This window comes from Ipomoea nil, unplaced genomic scaffold (genome assembly GCF_001879475.1).
Source record: "Ipomoea nil cultivar Tokyo-kokei standard unplaced genomic scaffold, Asagao_1.1 scaffold1043, whole genome shotgun sequence".
In the NCBI taxonomy this organism is placed as follows: Eukaryota; Viridiplantae; Streptophyta; class Magnoliopsida; order Solanales; family Convolvulaceae; genus Ipomoea; species Ipomoea nil.
In genome coordinates this window covers 253960-274163 of record NW_017617471.1, presented here as the reverse complement: position 1 = coordinate 274163, position 20204 = coordinate 253960, and the positions used below count along the sequence as shown (strand labels likewise).

The following is a 20204-nucleotide window of genomic DNA, read 5'->3' as shown; positions in this document are numbered from 1 at the left end:
TACTACAATGTAATAGAGCTAGTAGCATTCAAAAAAAAAAAATTACAATAGAATACTATAAGTGAATATATGTATTTATTTTTTAATAATTGACATGACGTTTTTTAAAAAATCAGAATGATCAATACTTATAATTTTAAAATTATGTTATTGATTAGTGTTGTAATTAATATAAATAAATTGGCAATTAAATATGCCTTGTGAGAAAATAAAATTAGTAGGCCATCTTGGAAGAAAGTTGTCTTAGCAATGAGAGACATAGAACTTGAAAGCTTGGTTTTTACCCTATTTTAGTCCTAGTTTAACCTCTTTATTAACCTTTCTTTTCGAGACCATGTTATGCTAGATACAAAGCAATCCTACATAGGTATCAAATTGTTCTTTGATTCATATCCACTTCAAAGATTTTCCACTTTCGAGTGTTTCCTAAAAACCTAATGCTTTTAGGTTAATTATATGTTCATTTATTTATAATTTATTGCTATCTATAGAAGCTAAGGTTAGCATAGTAATATAATTGTTGGGTTGTGGAATTGGGTACTAATCGCCATGTCCAAATCCATGGTGCTCAATGAGTAATGAAACTGTACTGTTACAATTTTATAGGGTGAGAATGTAGTGTTGTGAATATTATTTGGTAAATGTGTCAAAGATTTGAGAACTATCACTAGTATAAAGTTACTAGCTAGAGAGCTTCGCTACAATCTAAAAGGAGTGCTTCCCTCCCGTTAAGAAGAGGAAGTTCGGAATAAGAAAAAACATCATTTCAAAAAGACAAATAGTACAAAAGTTTCCAAATGTATATAAGATATATTGATATTTATGCACATATGTATTTTGTACTTTAGTTATAACCAACTAGTGAAGAAGAGGTTGTTGTCTGACGTTGTGCGTAAGGTACAAATTTTGCAATTCTATGCCTTTGTACTCACAATTCCTATGCACTCTAACTTCTTCATAGTTATTGGTTCTTGTCTTTGTAGATTATGTTGCTAGGTCATTGAACTCTCCTATAATAACGATAAGTGGATTGATGATATATTAAGTTATTGGGATTATCCAAATATATAACCATAACAATAATCATTGAAAAAATATATAGCATATATTATATGCCATACATCTATTAAAAATATAAATAATTAGATAAAATGAATTACAACATAGTATACACATATATTAAATGCTAATAATTGTTCTTTTTTTTGGTTAGTTTGTCAAAATTGAATTAATTAATAATCTAAATAAGTTTACAATTTTTAAAATTTGACACCATACTAAACAATCGATGTTATAGAAATTTCACATAATCAAATCTAACAATCACTAATATTGCCCTTAGGAATACTATTTAAAAAACATATTAACAAAAAAAAAAAAAAGAAGAAGAAGAAGAAGAAGAAGAAGAGAAAAGCATATATATGACCCACCTATGCTAGGTAGCACCTATATACTTTAATTACTTAGTATCTTATAGGCAGTACAAATTATGCTTGGGAATCAAACATCATTGTCTTAATCCATAGGTGAAGCCTACATCATTTGACATTAGGTACTTTTTAATTTATAATCATATATATTAGTGGACGGTCGATTGGATTAGTCCAGGCTAATCTCAGTCAAACTGTGATTGAATAGATGTGATTAATCTGGAAGAAAGAAAATAATAATAATAATAATTCTTAGCACAATCACATGTTTGCTCCCAATGTGTCAACACATTTTACTTTTAACAATATATGAATGGCGTTTGGTTGGAGGGATTTTAAATTCCCTTCCCACATAATTCCAAAGGCCATTAAATTCCGTAGTTTGGTTGGAGGGAATTGCAATCCCATGGAATTGCAATTCCCCCATTTTCATGGAATTAAAATCCCATGTCCCCCCCTAGTATTTTAATTCCTGGGATTTTAGGAAGAAAAAAAATATTGATGAGACAAAATTACCCTTCTCTTTTTTAACCTAAAATGAATGTCTGATATTTCCTTTTAACAACAACAATGAGCATTTTGGACTTTATACTACTTATTCCCTTTCAATTCTCATGTATACCAAACATTGAAATTGAAATTCCCAGTAATTCTATTCCTGTCAACCAAACACTGGAATTTAAATTCCCACTTTATTCCTAGTAATTCAACTCCCATAGAATTACAATTTCTTTCCCACATAATTCTCCCCGTCCAACCAAACGCCCTGTTAGGTGAGATAATATTCTGAATTCGACTTAAATTATATTTTTAAAATTTTGATTCTTACTTAATTTGGAGAGGTCTAGTTCAAAGTTTCCTAACTTTACATATGTATTAATTAATTCCTTTATGGATTGTATATTAAACTGTTGAATTAAATTGGATTTTATTTGAGTTGTGTGTGTGTGTTTTTTTTTTTTAATTTACTCAGAGGAATGTTTAGTCAGGAGTTTTTTTTTTTTTTTTTTTTTTTAATTTAATTTGCAGATTTATTGACATCTTTGTTGTTAACTAGCTTATCCCAAACTTCAATGGATGGAATGCGACGGCTAATCAGCACCTTCCATCCAGTCCATCTATATCAATGCCTGGAATCATTAATGCTTTCTAATTACGATTTAACTTTAATTAATGACGTTGTTTCAGGTACTAAGCTTTTCCTCCTATAAACTAAAGCACACTAACCCACAAGCAAGACAATAGAGTGGCATAATAAGCGTCACATGCCTCACTTTTTCACAAGTAATTGAGTAGCCATATGATAATTAGTGCTTCAATTCTTTATAATATTTTAATCATTACATTAAAATAATCAATTCTTAAATTAATCCCCCTTTATATTGGAAGTGAGAATGTACTATTTGAATAATCGGCATGGCTTTTAATTAAATGAATAATATTATGGTAAATAAAAACACTAAAATTTAATTTAAATTCAACGAATTGAATATGAATATGAAAATGATGAATATTTGTTCAGAAAGGAGTGATTAAGTCGGTGCAACATAATTCTAGTATATTTCTAAAGTTATGAGTTCGATTATTGTTAATGTCCTATTGGTTGAGTTTATTGCATGAATTATACCTAGTTTGGTTTACTTCTTTTGTGGTTTGAAGGTTTTACGCAAGAGTGATATATCCCTATTAAAGAGTATATATATCAATGTTGTTATCTAATTATAGAAATTACACGAAATTAAATTATACTATATATCCAGCTTTAGAAATCATTATTATATATCACTACTTAAGAATTGATTAATTTGATTATGAGTACGTTATCCTATTTTTAGTGAAGAAACAAATGGATTATTATTAAATAAATAAAATAGATATAATATTTAGGGAATAATTAATTCCTAGCTTCTAAGTAGTATTTGGGTCAAACAATGATGGCTATGTAAGAGTGAGAAAGGAAATTAGTGCACCTCTTTTTGACTTGTTCAAGGTGGTGTCTCTCTTCCCCAAATTATGCTGATTAACTGATAAATTCATATTCAAATTAACAAATAACTAATAATTATTGATTATTTGGGGGGTTGGAAAATCTGCTACCTTTTGGGGAATGGGCCACCGACTACCCCATTTGCTTCAATACATTATTAATTTTTTCTTTTTTCAATTTATATATTTCAGAACTTTTATTTCTAGCAAATACAACTAATTTATTTCTAGAAAAATAAAACTAAATAAAATAAGCAAAAAATATGGCAATATAATTTAGTTGGCCTGGCAAGGAAAACTTGTAGTCACTATCTGAAGATGTATATTGAGCAAATATGATTTGGTGATCTTATTTGACAAAAGATCACAAGGAGATAAACTAATTTAGGTTGTCCATAGTTGATCGATTCAAATCAAGAAGTTGGGATTTGAACTCGTGATCTTATGGTTACAAATTTGTATTTTTAGTTATTTTAGTTGGGGTTATCTGAGTGGTGTGTATTATTGTGTGCAGGAACATTGATTGATGAGTGATGACGAAGATAGCAAGGAAGTGAGTGGGAGTGCGTACGTACAACATACTACGTGTGGAAAATGTATATATGTTCCTGCCTCCTGGTACGTGCATGTCTTTAAACACAGGGATGACTCTTCACAACCTTTTTCTGCCATTTTTATCTTCTTCCAGAATTAGCACTTTAGCTATACCAGGATAGCACGCTAAACAGTACTATGTTGAGGTCCCCAGCTCTCTCACTTAGATTACTCCGATTAATGCTAAATTTCATTTGTATTATATATATTATATGGATTCAGACTTGATTGTGTCGACAATTCCAGTCTTGGAGCGCCGTGGATTGAAGATAAAATGCTAAGGGACAAGTTGAAGAAGATTATTGGTAATCATTCAGTTTGATTGTTGAGATTTGGACAATTTATTATAGTCTTGGTTTGAACTGGGAAAGAAGCTATAGATGTGTTACGTTGTTGTAGGTTACAATTGCAAAAGGCTATCCAGGGGATTGGTAGGGGCCTAGCTCCATTTTCATATCATTCAACCAATTTTAGGGTACACTTCGGACGAGTTTGGAGCTATATGATGAGACTAGTCCATAAGGAAACAAATTTATGTACTAATTGGATATATATATATATGGCGTTTAACGTTAGAATTTGTATGCAATATAGTTATTCTAAAAAATATATATATTATTATTTATTAACAACATACCTAAGTAGTTAGCAAAATAGTTTTAGCCATACTTGAATTGGACTGCATGAATATCATCGATGGATCGTATTCTTAAAAGCAAGTTTATAGTTTGATATTGTCGTTGATTTTCAACAGGAACAGAAGTTACCTTGTGTATACTTTCATATATGAGTGCATGCATGTTTCTCTTATCATCTACAAATTTAGTAGATATACTCGTGGCTTAACAAGTAAGTATACATGTTTGATGTTTGGCAGATAAATACGTAGATACTATTCCTTTATTTGATCATTAATTAAATAAAATTACGTGGTATGTACCTTTTTCATTTGTATGTATGTCCAACACCGTACCAAACACCATGAACAACGATTGATGTTCCTACTTCTCATCATCTCACTTTCCCCCATCTTTCCTTTATTCACACTCCAACCTTCAACCTTTATCACTTCCTCCCCATTTCAACCTAAAGGAGAAAAATTATATATGTACACTTTTAGTACGTTTATCACAATATATAATTATGTTTAAAAAATTTATTCCCTTATATAATAAAAAAAAAATCACAAAAGTAAAACAACTTTCGTGAATCATAATTAGAGTTCAATTTCTTATATAGTAAAAAATCGTTAAAAAATAAATAAGATTTATTTCTTATCTAGTGAGATTATCCATATATATTTTAAGGTTTCTTACTTTAATTTTCTAGAATACAAAGAGATATATAAATAAAATTTTTAGGACACAAAAAAATTAAAGAGATATATAAATGATTATGACGAAGAAGGAAATAGTTGAGTTACTGTATGTAAAAGTTGTAATATTAATAAAGAATTGAAACTTATTAGGTATGTACAAATTGACCTAAAGTGTGGAGTCAATTTTGATGTTGTAAAGCCATTACAAGACAGCGACAAATGCGAGTGAGCATCCGAAACAATAGAAACCTTTGTTGTGAAGGACTTACGCATAAAAGCCTGCAAAAAACAACACAACCTTTGCTTCATCAAATTACTAAACATAAATTCCTCTATTTCTTTTTCTCCTTTAATTTTCGGGTTCTTTAAGGAAACCCCATAAAAATTATATTTTTTTACTTTTTTTTTTGTGCAATTTATCAAAAAAAAAAAAAATTAAATTAAAATGACATTCTAAATCACCATCATATACTTTACTTTACATACGTATTTAGAATTTTCTAAATACAACCTGACAGACATAACCCTGCAATTTTTTTGCAAGAATGTCAGACCCCAGTCAAATCCCCAGTTTTGCTTTACTCATCAGACTAATCCGAAAATGAAATTTCAAGAAAAAAGAAAAAAGCAAAAGCCTGATTAAAGGGGGTTTAAAAAAAAAAAACTTTTGTGTTATGCTCAAATCTCAAAGATAACAACCCATTAAAGTGTACTTCATTTAACTAATCCTATAAGGTACAGTACTGTTTATTCAAAAAAATTAAAGAAAATCATTTTTATTTTCTGTCATTTTTTGGTTTTCCATAAGAATCTGCAGATATTTTGGAGATTAATCTGACGAATTAGTAGCGATTGCCAATGTAGTGGAACATTGTACTAAAACCAAGACCATGCTTTATAGGTTTTGCAAGAGCATTAATATGATTATATTGTGTTTAATTTGGTGGAATCTAGTACATGATGCTTGTGATTAACTGACAAACTAAGCTTTAAAAGATGTGGATGTGGACAAAATGTAGTGGATATTGGATCTACATCCCAATCCTATATGTTATGATTGATTGGTATTACAAAAAAGTATAATTAATAATATTATTGAGTATATTATTTAATTTGTTTTTTTTTTATATAGTAAATCAATAATTCGATTATCCTTACTATTTGTAGACATTTATTCAATGTATGCATCAATTTGCATGAATTTATGTTACTTTTAAGATAAAAAATTCTTTTAATTTTTTTTTTAAACATATGAATTTCCTTACTAATACTTTCTTTCAAGTTATAAAATAAATATTTGACAAATAAAAAAAACAAACTGTAGTAAAAAATGAATATAAAATGAGAATTACTGGAAGAGAAAATCAATCACAGATCTGAAAGAGACAGAGAGGCATGGCAAGAACATGAAATTTCTTGCAGAAATTGTAACTTGCATAAGAAGCCAAAATCTTCAGAATTAAAAACCCAAACTTCTAAAAGTCAATAAATAGTACTCCGTACTAACTACAATTGTGTTGGTGAGGATGGGATGTATGTAATTAACTACTACCCTTTCTTTAATAATACCCACTGTCTTAATCATTTTTTTTAAAAATAATATATCTTAAACGAGTGATCAAGCATGTAAAATATGATTTCAATAATTATCCTACAGTAAAATTAAATTTATCTGGCGTACACACTTAAATAATGATTATGAATTTCTCTCTGAAAAAGATAATATTATGATTTTTCATGCACAGTAATGCAATATCAACCTCTAGAGAATTTTTAATTACAAAAAATAAAATTTACTGAGCCAGCAATTATAAATAAGTAATTAAAGTTTGAGCTGCCAAGTTTCACATTTGGTTTTGGTCAAAAGTCCAATCTCAAGTTTACACTGCACATACAGTATTCCTTGTCGGGGGTGTACAATGTCACTTCTTTATCTCTCTTTCTCTCTCTCTGTCTAGGCTGTTCTCATCATAGCATCATCAGTCAATTTAATTTTATGCTGTTTTTTTTTCTCTCTTTTTTAACAGAAGAAGCAACTTGGTGAGGACCCCCAAAAACAGTTAATAAAAGAAAGGTTTACAATCCTAACCATGTTTGAAGGAGGAGAAATGGTAGTAAAATAGGAGTGGTACGACGAACTGAAGTGTGAAACAAGAAATAATAATAAAAGATAGAGAGATAGAGAGAGAGAGGGGAAGAGTAAGAGGGAAGTGTGTTGAAAAAAAGGAGTGGGTTTGGTTTTAATTGCGGAGAGGAAATAATGTCACAAGAGTCGGAGGAGATAAAGAGCATTGAGCAGTGGAAATGGTCTGAAATGCAAGGCCTTGAACTTGTTGTGTCAGCAGAAGACTCCTCCTCTTTTAAACCCAACAACTCTCCCTCCTCTATTATCCCTACACCATTAACTGCTACTCTCACTAATACACAGACTGGGAAAGAGAGAGAAGAAGGAGATATGGATGGTTCTGAAGGGAACACAGGAGGCGGCGCCGCTACTGCTACTGCTACTGGAGATGGAGAGAAGCCCAGTTCCCCTCCGCCTGCGGTTGGGTTTGGGGAGCTTTTCAGATTTGCGGATGGTTTGGACTATGTTCTCATGGGAATTGGGAGCCTGGGTGCCATTGTCCATGGCTCTTCACTCCCCCTGTTCCTTAGATTCTTTGCTGATCTTGTTAATTCTTTTGGTTCCTATGCTAATGATGTTGATAAGATGACTCAAGAAGTTTTGAAGGTATGTATGTATGGGCTTCAATTCCTCACACCACCGTGTTAATTTTCACTCTTCCTGTTGCAGCTTTTGATTCTTGAATTCATGACATTATTATGTTGTTTTTGTTTTTCCAGTATGCATTTTATTTTCTTGTAGTTGGAGCTGCAATATGGGCATCTTCATGGGCAGGTAAAGCTTCATCAAGATTATGACTTTATTATTATTATTTTTTTTCTCTGGTTTCTTGATTGGAATAGATGGAATGGTTGCAGAGATTTCATGTTGGATGTGGACTGGGGAGAGGCAATCAGCTAAAATGAGGATCAAGTACTTAGAGGCTGCTCTGAATCAAGATATTCAATTCTTTGATACTGAGGTTCGGACATCAGATGTTGTGTTTACCATCAACACTGATGCAGTGATGGTCCAGGATGCCATCAGTGAGAAGGTGAAGAAGAATGAAGAACACAGATGGGCCTTTTTTTCTTTTTTCTTCTTAATTTCTTGAGAAATTTTATGCAGTTTGGAGTTTTTAATGTTGTTTTCAGTTGGGAAACTTCCTTCACTACATGGCAACATTTGTGTCTGGGTTTGTGGTTGGTTTCACGGCAGTTTGGCAGTTAGCTTTGGTCACTCTTGCTGTGGTTCCTCTCATAGCTGTGATTGGGGCCATTCACACCATGACATTAGCCAAGCTTTCTGGGAAGAGCCAAGAAGCGCTTTCAAAAGCAGGAAACATTGTGGAACAGGTGAAGAAAATTCCTCAATTTTGGCATAATTTAACGAATATCCTGTCTTTTTCCTTCTTTCTCAATCTGGGTTTTACTAATTTCAATCCAAAATTGCAGACAGTGGTTCAAATCCGAACAGTATTTGCCTTTGTTGGTGAGACAAAAGCATTACAAGCCTATTCTGCTGCATTGAAGGTTGCCCAGAAACTTGGTTACAAGAGTGGCTTATCTAAAGGCCTGGGACTGGGAGCTACATATTTCACTGTTTTCTGCTGTTATGCCCTTTTACTGTGGTATGGAGGCTATTTGGTTAGGCATCATACCACAAATGGAGGACTTGCACTGGCCACAATGTTCGCTGTCATGATCGGTGGACTGTAAGTACTAACACTTGATTCATTTTCTTCTTCTTCTTCTTCAATTCCTCTTTTGTGTTTCTGTTTTTCCCTTATCTTTGGTTTTCATCAGGGCATTGGGGCAATCTGCCCCTAGCATGACTGCATTTGTGAAGGCTAGAGTTTCAGCTGCCAGAATATACCGTATAATCGATCACAAACCGAGTGTTGAGAGGAATAGCGAAAGCGGGTTGGAATTAGATTGTGTTACTGGACAATTAGAGCTGAAGAATGTAGAATTCTGCTACCCTTCAAGGCCTGATATTCAAATTCTCAACAACTTTTCCCTCCTTGTCCCTGCTGGGAAGACAATTGCCTTGGTTGGAAGTAGTGGTTCTGGGAAAAGCACTGTGGTCTCCCTTATTGAGAGGTTCTATGATCCCACCTCAGGTATTATTACTCTACATGGATCAATAAATCTTTCAATAAGTTGCAATATATCGTGCAAATGTTATGATGAATGCCAATCAGCTGAAGCAAATTAAAGTTTAGTTTGGATGGAAATGTGTGTTAATAAATAGTTTTTTGCAGGACAAGTCGTACTGGATGGACATGATATCAAGACATTAAAGCTTAGATGGCTAAGGCAACAAATCGGGCTTGTAAGCCAAGAGCCAGCACTATTTGCCACCACGATCAAAGAAAACATACTATTGGGTCGACCAGATGCCAGTTCTAATGAGGTCGAAGAGGCTGCCAGAGTTGCAAATGCTCATTCCTTCATTATCAAGCTCCCCGATGGTTTTGATACTCAGGTAACGAACTCTAAAGTCTGATACCATAGCTAATCTTTTCATTTGTTCATTCGTTTTGACATTTCTGACTAATTAATTACTCATTTGTTCAACAAACAAACCTAATCTTTTTATAAAGTCAAATGTGCATTTAAGAAAAGGGTAACATGGGTTTCAGTCAACAATGCATGTGCTGGAATAAATGACTTGAACTTATTCATGTGAAAACAAGGACTCAGAAGCGAGGTCACATTACCATAGGAGAAGTGCAGCATATATATATTTATGAATAGAAAATGAAGGGCATGTTGGGTTCATCAAATTAAATATATAACAAGATTAATCCCCACAGAATAAATAATTAACAACTTGAGATTGTGTGGGGCTCACAGGAGATCGTGGGGACTCTCTGCCATTAACAATATATAAAACAATGCATTGAAAATATAATGTCAACAAACAGACACATATATGACATTGGAACCACAAATAACTTAAGAATAAAATGCTGATTTGTCTATTTAGATTATACAGTAAATAAATTTAAGTTACATGTTACAGAATGTATGTGTTTATCAAGCCTGAAATAAATAATAATATGATTAGGCATGAGTGATGAGTAAAGTTAAAATGCAGGTAGGAGAGCGGGGGTTACAATTATCTGGTGGACAGAAGCAAAGAATAGCTATTGCAAGGGCGATGCTTAAGAACCCTGCAATCCTGCTGTTGGATGAGGCGACAAGTGCATTAGATTCCGAATCGGAGAAGCTAGTGCAAGAGGCTCTCGACAGGTTCATGATTGGAAGGACGACTCTTGTCATTGCCCATCGCCTTTCTACCATCCGCAAGGCTGACCTCGTGGCCGTTCTGCAGCAAGGCAGTGTATCCGAAATCGGGTCCCATGATGAGCTCATTTCTAAAGGAGAACATGGTGTGTATGCTAAACTTATTAGAATGCAGGAAGCAGCTCACGAAACAGCTATGAATAATGCAAGAAAGAGCAGTGCCAGGTGTGTTAGTTAGTAGTTAAGGCCTAGTGAACTGTATTTAGTGTCTTCTTCTTCTTCAACGCTCTTAATCTCTTTGCATGCAGGCCTTCTAGTGCTAGGAACTCTGTGAGCTCACCGATAATAGCAAGAAACTCGTCATATGGGCGATCTCCATACTCTCGTCGCCTATCTGACTTCTCTACCTCTGACTTTAGCCTGTCCTTGGATGCTGCATATCCTAATTATCGCCATGAAAAGCTTGCGTTCAAGGACCAAGCTAGTTCCTTCTGGCGCCTTGCGAAGATGAACTCTCCTGAGTGGGCTTACGCTTTAGTTGGCTCCATTGGCTCTGTCATCTGTGGTTCTCTTAGTGCATTCTTTGCATATGTCCTGAGTGCTGTTCTTAGCGTGTATTACAATCCAGACCATGCTTACATGATTAGAGAAATCGCGAAATATTGTTATCTTTTAATTGGTGTCTCGTCTGCTGCTCTCATTTTCAACACATTGCAACACTTCTTCTGGGATGTTGTGGGAGAGAACTTGACAAAGAGAGTTCGGGAAAAAATGTTGGCAGCTGTGCTCAAGAATGAATTGGCCTGGTTCGATCAGGAAGAAAATGAGAGTTCTAGAGTTGCAGCAAGGCTTGCGTTGGACGCAAACAATGTGAGGTCAGCCATCGGGGATCGAATCTCGGTTATTATGCAGAACTCAGCCCTCATGCTAGTTGCATGCACAGCAGGATTTGTATTGCAGTGGCGTCTATCGCTTGTCCTAATTGCTGTTTTCCCTGTGGTTGTTGCTGCAACTGTTTTGCAGGTTGGTTTTGGAGAAATTAATGAATGCATGCATATTCACATTATTATTGTGCTTATTATCTATAATGAAAGTCATGTATTATACTCTTCACCATATTATTGAATTTTATTCTCGATCTACAGAAAATGTTCTTGCAAGGGTTCTCGGGAGATCTTGAAGCTGCTCATGCGAAAGGCACACAACTTGCTGGTGAAGCTGTAGCCAATGTAAGAACGGTTGCAGCGTTTAATTCAGAAACGAAAATCGTTAGCCTTTTCAGTTCCAATCTCCAAACTCCGCTTAGGAGGTGCTTCTGGAAGGGACAGATTGCTGGAAGTGGATATGGAATAGCCCAGTTCTTGCTTTATGCTTCCTATGCTCTTGGTCTTTGGTACGCTTCTTGGCTTGTGAAGCATGGAATCTCTGACTTCTCGAAGACAATCCGTGTGTTCATGGTCCTCATGGTGTCTGCTAATGGGGCAGCTGAAACACTAACCTTAGCACCTGACTTTATTAAGGGCGGGCGGGCAATGAGGTCAGTTTTCGAACTCCTAGACCGCAAGACTGAAATCGAGCCCGATGATCCAGATGCCACCCCCGTGCCTGACAAAATCCGTGGTGAAGTTGAGTTCAAGCATGTAGACTTCTCCTATCCTTCCAGGCCTGATGTGCCAATTTTCAAGGATTTGAACCTTCGGGCTAGAGCTGGTAAAACTCTTGCACTTGTTGGCCCGAGTGGATGTGGGAAGAGCTCGGTGATTGCACTTATAGAGAGGTTCTATGAGCCATCATCTGGGCGGGTTATGATCGATGGCAAAGATATCCGAAAATACAATCTCAAGTCACTTAGACGCCACGTTGCTGTGGTGCCACAAGAGCCTTGCCTGTTTGCTACAACCATATATGAAAACATTGCTTATGGACATGAATCAGCAAGTGAAGCTGAGATAATCGAAGCAGCAACGTTGGCAAATGCTCACAAGTTCGTTTCAGCATTGCCCGATGGCTACAAAACCTTCGTTGGCGAAAGAGGAGTTCAGCTCTCTGGAGGACAGAAGCAGAGAATCGCAATTGCCCGAGCCTTCCTGAGGAAAGCAGAGCTAATGCTGCTGGACGAAGCCACAAGCGCCCTCGATGCTGAGTCCGAAAGGTGCGTGCAAGAAGCGCTGGAGCGCGCCTGTGCTGGAAAGACGACAATCGTGGTTGCACACAGGCTATCCACTATCAGAAATGCTCAGGTGATTGCAGTGATAGACGATGGAAAAGTAGCAGAACAAGGCTCTCACTCTCATCTGCTCAAGCACTACCCTGATGGCATCTACGCTCGCATGATACAGTTACAACGGTTCACACACGGGGAAGCAGTGAACATGGCAACGAGCTCGACATCTGGACGCCCCAGGGAAGATCAAGATTGAGATTTGAGAGAGAAGAAGGAAGACATTGATTAGGGGCAGGAGGAAAAATCCAAGTAGTAAGGAGTATACTGCAAGCAAGCCTGCTACTATTATTTTTGGATGCCACTCTTTCCTTAACTGTTTTGTTATGGTATAGCATAGTATATTATGTGCATTAATCTAATTTATGTTTTTCACTTCAGCTCCATTAATATCCTCACTTGATTCAATCATAATGCCATTATCATACCCAATCTTGATAATCAAGAATCATATGTATGAGCTATACAACCCGAATGATCCCAAGTATTGGATTCCAACAAGATAAGATGTTGGGATTATTACCGTCTCAGTCTTAGTCTCTAGGTTCTCGCCCCTGCCTGTACACTCTACACATAAAGGGACTTCAATTCATCTCTTCTAATATGTCAAGGTCACCCAATGACCCCCCAAGTTTCAGTGGAATTCGAAGCCTGATAGGATCAATCAACCAACTAAGCAAGTCATGCGGGGGGCCTGTGTGAGCATCTTTGTGTGTGAAGATGGATGACAATGGTGATTGCGAAAGTGTGAGGAAACAGCATTATTGAAGTTGAGTTCACGTGGTGGTTGACATGCAAAAGGGGGAACCCGGTGCATGAAACAAGACAAAAGAGAAGGGGCTAAGATTCATGATTGTAACATGGCAGACGACCTAGCTTGGCTATCATGGAGGTTTGCTTTTGGTGGGAGCTGAAGTGCATGACTGACAAGGGAGGAAGAATTCTGGGAAAATTACAAGCAAATCATGCTTGCTTCAACATGATGATGATGCTATACTGTCTTGCTTTGATAGAGACGTGACTCCAATAAAAATTTAAATAAATCTTCTGCTGTAGATGCATGGACCTCACTTTAAACTTTAAAGTAAGCATTATATATAATGATGGCAGAATTGTTGCAAGTAGGATTCCAGTGGGCACCAATGGGGCATTTTGAAGGGCTTTTTTTGGTGACAGCCCCTGTTTAAAGCACACATTGGGGCATTCACTTGAAGACAAGTTATAAGGTACAACTTATTAGAAGAGGCCATAGACTTGGAGACAACTTCTATATTTATTACTTCAATGTTTCATCCTTCAGGACCTGTCAGCAGCTAGACTGGACAGTACCAAAGTAATCATAAGATCAAACTATTATCTTGTTCATAGAGGGAGATAAGCTTTAATTCAATAGTTCAAGCACCAGACCAAGTGGTTTCCTATGACTCATGATTAACAAGGTAATGAAGAATTCCCGATCAATACATATGGCATGGTTCCTTGTAATTCATACATTTTTGTTCTTGATACAAATGAACTAAGGTAAACAAAAAGAGACAACACAATTTGAAGCTAGCTATATTGACAGTGAGAATGTTGATTAACTAGTATCATACTGTAATAAAAACATAAATATATTGAAAGATTCTTAAAACGAAGTCTCCATTGTCACAGCTCAGAGCTCACATCGAACAAACAAAAAGGCAAAGCTCAACCCATTAACATGAGCTTCGGGCCGTTATCTGGCATGCCCATTCCAGCAGCTAAGTCAGCATCGAGTTGTGTGTGGGGTGCAGGCCCCATCATCAGCTTCACACTGCATGATGAAAATTCATAATGCATCAGACCTCACTTTATCGGCATTAACAAGTGCTCTGCAGCTTTCATTTCAATAAAGAAGTGCACAGAAATAGAAAATGAATACCATCTCTAGCCCACAAATTAAGAAATCAATCATTCTAGAAGCTTTAAAGAATTGAAGTCAAGGATTTTCCCATGCTATCTAGAACTCATGTAGTAACCATGTTGGTGATGTTGCGGGATAGAAACCTTGTAAATCAGGTAAAACTGGTCTGAGAAAGTTAGAGTAATGCCTCTGGCTCTTGCTAATGTAGTTCAATATATAGAATATAGTAGCCATTACTACTTTAGTCAGGACATCTTTTTATCGAAGAAGAAAAACATGAAATTCATGAGGAAGTCAATCTGTCATTTAGAGATCAACAACATTGTCTGGCCAACATATGTTTCGAACAGCTATAAGGTCAAAGCTTTCCGATTCAAAGAACTAGGCAACTACACTATTCTCACCACTAGGTCCACAATTTCAAGTAAGCATTACAGGCTCCAATGCGAACCAAAAGCCAAAAGGCATATCTAATATCTTTCATCGCATCTAGTGATGAGCCCAAATGTAAAGTGAGCTCATTCAATCCATAGTATATATGGTGAATAGAATATTTATTTTCATTCTTAGCCAACCAAGTTACATTCTTATTGCAAAGGAGAACACCTTACGACAAGCTAAGCAAATCCATAGTAATAATATTCATGCTTCCCAAGAAGCTCTTTACACACAGAATCAGCAATCAAATAGAGCAAAAATAGAATTACAATAAATTCGTGAAAATTATCAATATATATTCTTTAAATAAAACTAAGGTAGAAAAAAATAATAATAAAATCATACCGCCTCCTGTGTTTTTTAGTCTTGAAATGCTCATCCCTCACCGTAACATTCGCAAAATATCGACTGCAACAACATCAGCCACAATAAAAAGGTGATAAATTAACAATTTAAAAAAAAAAAAAAAAAAAAAAAACCAGCTGTAAATTTACACAATTAAACAAAAGTTATACCACGAAGAACTGTGGAAAAACAGAATATAATGTTGAGCTGAAACAAAAGTTAAAATCTTTCTTACTCGCAGTGAAGACAGTAGTACTGGCCCATGCCTGGGAGGTCTTCATCTACAGGCATGTTTTTGGTCTGGGCGTCCGCGTCCGGCTTGTTAAGCTCCTGGTAAACTGCGTCATCTCCTTTGAGGAGGAATTTAGTGCGGCGAGCTGTTTTGTGAGAGTAGCGGCGCTTCTTCACGCTTCTATGGGGACACTTCCCTCCCATCTTTGATCTTCCTCTGCGAATTTTGCAGCTAGGGTTTCTGGCATGTGATGAATCATAAACGAAAAGGCAACAGTAATACGACACCGTAGTGAGTTTTCGAGTTTGGTTTTGGGCTTTGTAATTGAAGTGTTTTGGGCTTTAAAGTTTGGAGGGGCCCAATGCTTCACACTAGGCAAATTATGCCCCGGACCCGTGTCCACAGTGAATTGTGGACACGGGCCCAAAACGACGTCGTTTTTCAAAAAAAACGTGTCATTTAGTTTTAAAAAAAAAAAATTGTGCGTGTTTTGCCGTTAACGGCGTTAACAACGTTATTTTTTTTTTTTTTTGGATTATGAATGTACAGTTATGCCGTTATGAATGTACAGTTATGCCGTTATGAATGTACAGTTATGCAATTATGAAATTATGAACACAGAACTCTAACATTATGAACTTACAATTATGAACATATATAGTGATAAAATTATGACCATGGAGCTTTAAAATTGTGAATATAGAGCTTCGAAGATTATGAATGTACAGTTATGGAGTTATGATTGTACAGTTATAGAGTTATGAATCTACAGTTATGGAGTTATGAATCTACAGTTATGAGATTATGAATCTACATGTATGGAATTATGAATGTACAGTTATTGATCGAATTATGAACAAAGAGCTCTAACATTATGAACTTACAATTATGAACATATAGTGATAAAATTATGAACATAGAGCTCTAAAATTGTGAACATAGAGCTTCGAAAATTATGAATGTACAGTTATGGAGTTATGAATGTACAGTTATAGAGTTATGAACGTACAGTTATAGAGTTATGAATGTACAGTTATTAACATATAGTAATAAAATTATGAACATATACTCCTATAACGAAGCGGTCTGAAATTAAAAATTTAAAAAAAAAAAAAAAAAAAAAAAACAGTGCCTAACGGCACTGTTATCCGTGTCCAGCAAGCATGCTGGACACGGGTCCAACGCATAACGATTGTTCACACTATCAAAACGGGCCAACCCATCATGGGCCGATGAAGAAATAGGTCGCGGGTTAGTTTTTTTTTAGTAAATAACAGCGGAGGTCCTCTGACTTTGGTGGCACTGCCACTTTTAGTCCTAAATTTTTAAATCAACCACTCTTAGTCCTCTTACTTTTTGTTTCTAGCCATCTAAGGTCCTTCCGTTAAACTTGATCATCTAATGCCGTTTTCTCAAGAATAATTCAGTCCTTTCATAATTAATTTATTAATTATTATGTTCGCTGAGTCATACCGAGATATCCCGACGGCGTTTTGGCACAACCTTCGTACCAGCTTTTGTACGCCATTTTGATTCACGAGCTGGTTTTGTACACGTCCATAGCTGCGGAAACCATTGTTTGACTATTCTGAAGCGGAAATTAAACATAATAATTAATAAATTAATTATGAAAGGACTTAATTGTCTTTTAGAAAACAGCATTAGATGGTCAAGTTTAACGAAAGGACCATAGGTGGCTAGAAACAAAAAGTAAGAGGACTAAAAGTGGTTGATTTAAAAGTTGAGTACTAAAATTGGCAGTGCCACCAAAGTCGGAGGACCTCTGCCAGTATTTACTCTTTTTTTTTTTTTTTTTTTTTTTGGTCCCAACCCGGCTAAGCACGGGGCAAATTATATCGTGCACCAGGACGTACAATGGTCAAAACGATGTTGTTTCTTGCTTTTGCCGTTAATTTCTGAAATAAAATAAAAACAAATTCTTTGTTTCGGATGTACAGAATTATATAGTAGAATACACATAAACTTTTAACATAATACACATAATCTAACATAATACATAATACACATAAACACAAATGTAAAAAAAAAAATAAAAAATTATAATGGCATTGGACGGACGGAACGGTGTCCTTTGCGTCAACTCCCCACACTACAACTTATAAAAACGACATCGTTTTGGGCCAGAGCGCACAATACATTGTGCCCTTGGTGCACGATATAACGATTGAAGCACGGACTAGCGGGTTAAACGGGCAGCTAATCAACCCATTTCTTATTAATTAATTACTTTAATTTAAAATATCTTTAGTTATTCATATATTAAAAGACTCGAACTTTAAACCTATTAGTGAAAAACTAGAATTTCTAACAACTAAGCACAATGAATTTTTTGAATAAATATCATGTGTACTTATATATAATATGACAAAATTTTGTATAAGACCGTCTCATGAATTCTTATACATGAGAGAGGTCGGGCGGGGTTAAAATGTAATATGATGAGATTGTTATGTAATTTGGTCGGGTAGCGACTGGTGTGAAGACTGAAGACCTAGTCTTTGCAGTAGTAAAGTAGGATGCATGCACCTTCCATTCATTAGAGTGAAGGCGGAAGGGGTGGCAACTCGCGGAGTCAATGCACATTCCTATCAGCACATGCCCGCCCGCAGAGTAAAAGCCCTACACCTACACTACGTACGCGTTATTTTTAGTGAGTGAATACTGAATAGTCAATAGTGACATCCCGCAGATCAGAGTAAACGGTGACTTGAAGCCTTGAATCATTCCACGCCTATACTATCTATCTATCATTTCTGATTTCTTTACGGTATAAATACATACAAAAGGCAGTTAGCCCAGGCCACAAGGTCTTCCCTTATCAGTCAGTCTTCGATCTGCCTGCAAATCATATCGCTAGCTAGCTAGCTAGCTCACCTCAAAAATGGAAGCCATGCCATCAAGTAATGGACAGCCAACGCGGCATTATCATCCGGCGGCGTATACCTATCCTCCGCCGCCGCAGCAGCCTGCAGCTCCTCTGCATTATCAGTGTCCACACGGATACTGTCACCCACCACCGTTTCCACCGCCACCCCAAGCCTGTCATCAGTATCCTCCTCCGCCACCTCAAGTAGCGTATCATCAACCCCAACCCGCTATGGTGCCTCCTCATCAGTATCCAGCTCCGCCACCCTACGCCGTACATCAGCATCCGCCGTTTCAACAACAACCCGGTAACGGTATGGTATTGGTATATCCATACCCATACCCTTCGCCGCACGCATTTTATCCTCCTCCGCCACTTGCACCTCACACTACTCCACCACATCATGCCTCGTCTAGCATCGGGAAAATATTTATGGGAATAGCCACAGCTATTGGGCTTGGAGCTGCTTCTGACGTAATTGCTGATGAAGTTGAACACTATCTTCATACAAAGTGATCATCATACTATTACTATACAATCAAAAACGCACTACAGTTAATTAGTTCATGCTCCTTTAGGCTCAGCTCTTACATCACCATAATTCAAAAAAAAAAAAAATTACAAAGTGTAATTTTCCTTCATAATTAATATGCACCGCGTTGTAATAATACCTCTTAATTAGTGCGACATTTATGATATGATGAATTTTATTATTTTAAATTGAAAAACTTGCACTTATTTTCACCACATGTATGTATATCTTGAAACCTAAAAAATGGCATGAAATTGGTTAGTTTTGAGTTTAATGGCCTAGTTACATTTTGGTGTGTAGCTGTGATGTCCTATTTGACCCTTATTCCAAACATATAATTGAGATCCAACAACTATATACAATTTTAACTTATACCCAACTCAAACAACCAACCCTATAACACCCAAACTATTCCCTTTATACAATACAAGTCAAATAGACATTAATGGAAAATAAATGATAAAGGTTAGAAGCCAAACCAAATTCAAACCCTGGATATTTAGCTACTCCTAGCACAACAAATACACAATATAAGTGAGGTAGATAGAACCATTAATGGAAAATAAATGATAAAGGTTAAATTAAGACAACTTATCTATTGATGCTTAATTGCAAATTCAAGATTGCAATGTTCTTTGGCTTAGAACTAAAGAGGAATAAGAAATCTACACTAATACTCCATATAAGTTAAACTATGCTAAAAGTAAGTAGGAAATAAAAGGAAATTGAAAGAGTAAAAGGGTGAAGTGTTCCTCTCAAAATTAGGTAAAAAAGTGATTAAATTGAGGCAAGCCCCTGGCCAAAAAATAACAAGCACAGAATGCACAGAGGCACAGAGTCGTGCCTACTAGGCAGAATACAAGCCTCTGTTTAATCCAGCTATTTTGTCTTCTAAACTATTTTTCACCCCAGAAAAATCTGAATTACCCTTTATAGTCTTCACATAAGTTGTAGATCTTTAACCCAATGCCGCTGGAATCA

At 35.9% G+C, this 20204-nt stretch overlaps 3 protein-coding genes across 3 annotated transcripts; 2 read left to right on the top strand and 1 right to left on the bottom strand.

Moving 5' to 3' along the window:
- The first annotated feature begins 7526 nt into the window (after positions 1-7526).
- LOC109181689 (ABC transporter B family member 1) lies at positions 7527-13288 on the top strand. Its single transcript, XM_019331573.1, has 10 exons — positions 7527-8059; positions 8173-8227; positions 8311-8486; positions 8587-8787; positions 8887-9146; positions 9238-9554; positions 9696-9919; positions 10535-10908; positions 10992-11706; positions 11829-13288. The coding sequence occupies exons 1-10, from the start codon at positions 7589-7591 to the stop codon at positions 13101-13103; spliced, it is 4068 nt and encodes a 1355-aa protein (XP_019187118.1). The 5' UTR covers positions 7527-7588; the 3' UTR covers positions 13104-13288.
- A 1047-nt stretch (positions 13289-14335) lies between these two features.
- Positions 14336-16085, bottom strand: LOC109181693 (zinc finger protein 593). The gene is made up of 3 exons (XM_019331577.1): positions 15808-16085; positions 15573-15635; positions 14336-14699 (listed from the first exon to the last, which is right to left on the bottom strand). The coding sequence occupies exons 1-3, from the start codon at positions 16005-16007 to the stop codon at positions 14594-14596; spliced, it is 369 nt and encodes a 122-aa protein (XP_019187122.1). The 5' UTR covers positions 16008-16085; the 3' UTR covers positions 14336-14593.
- Positions 16086-18706: 2621 nt separating this feature from the next.
- Positions 18707-19207, top strand: LOC109181093 (leucine-rich repeat extensin-like protein 5). Its single transcript, XM_019330847.1, has one exon. It carries the CDS (start codon positions 18707-18709, stop codon positions 19205-19207), a length of 501 nt encoding a protein of 166 aa, XP_019186392.1.
- Positions 19208-20204: the final 997 nt, after the last annotated feature.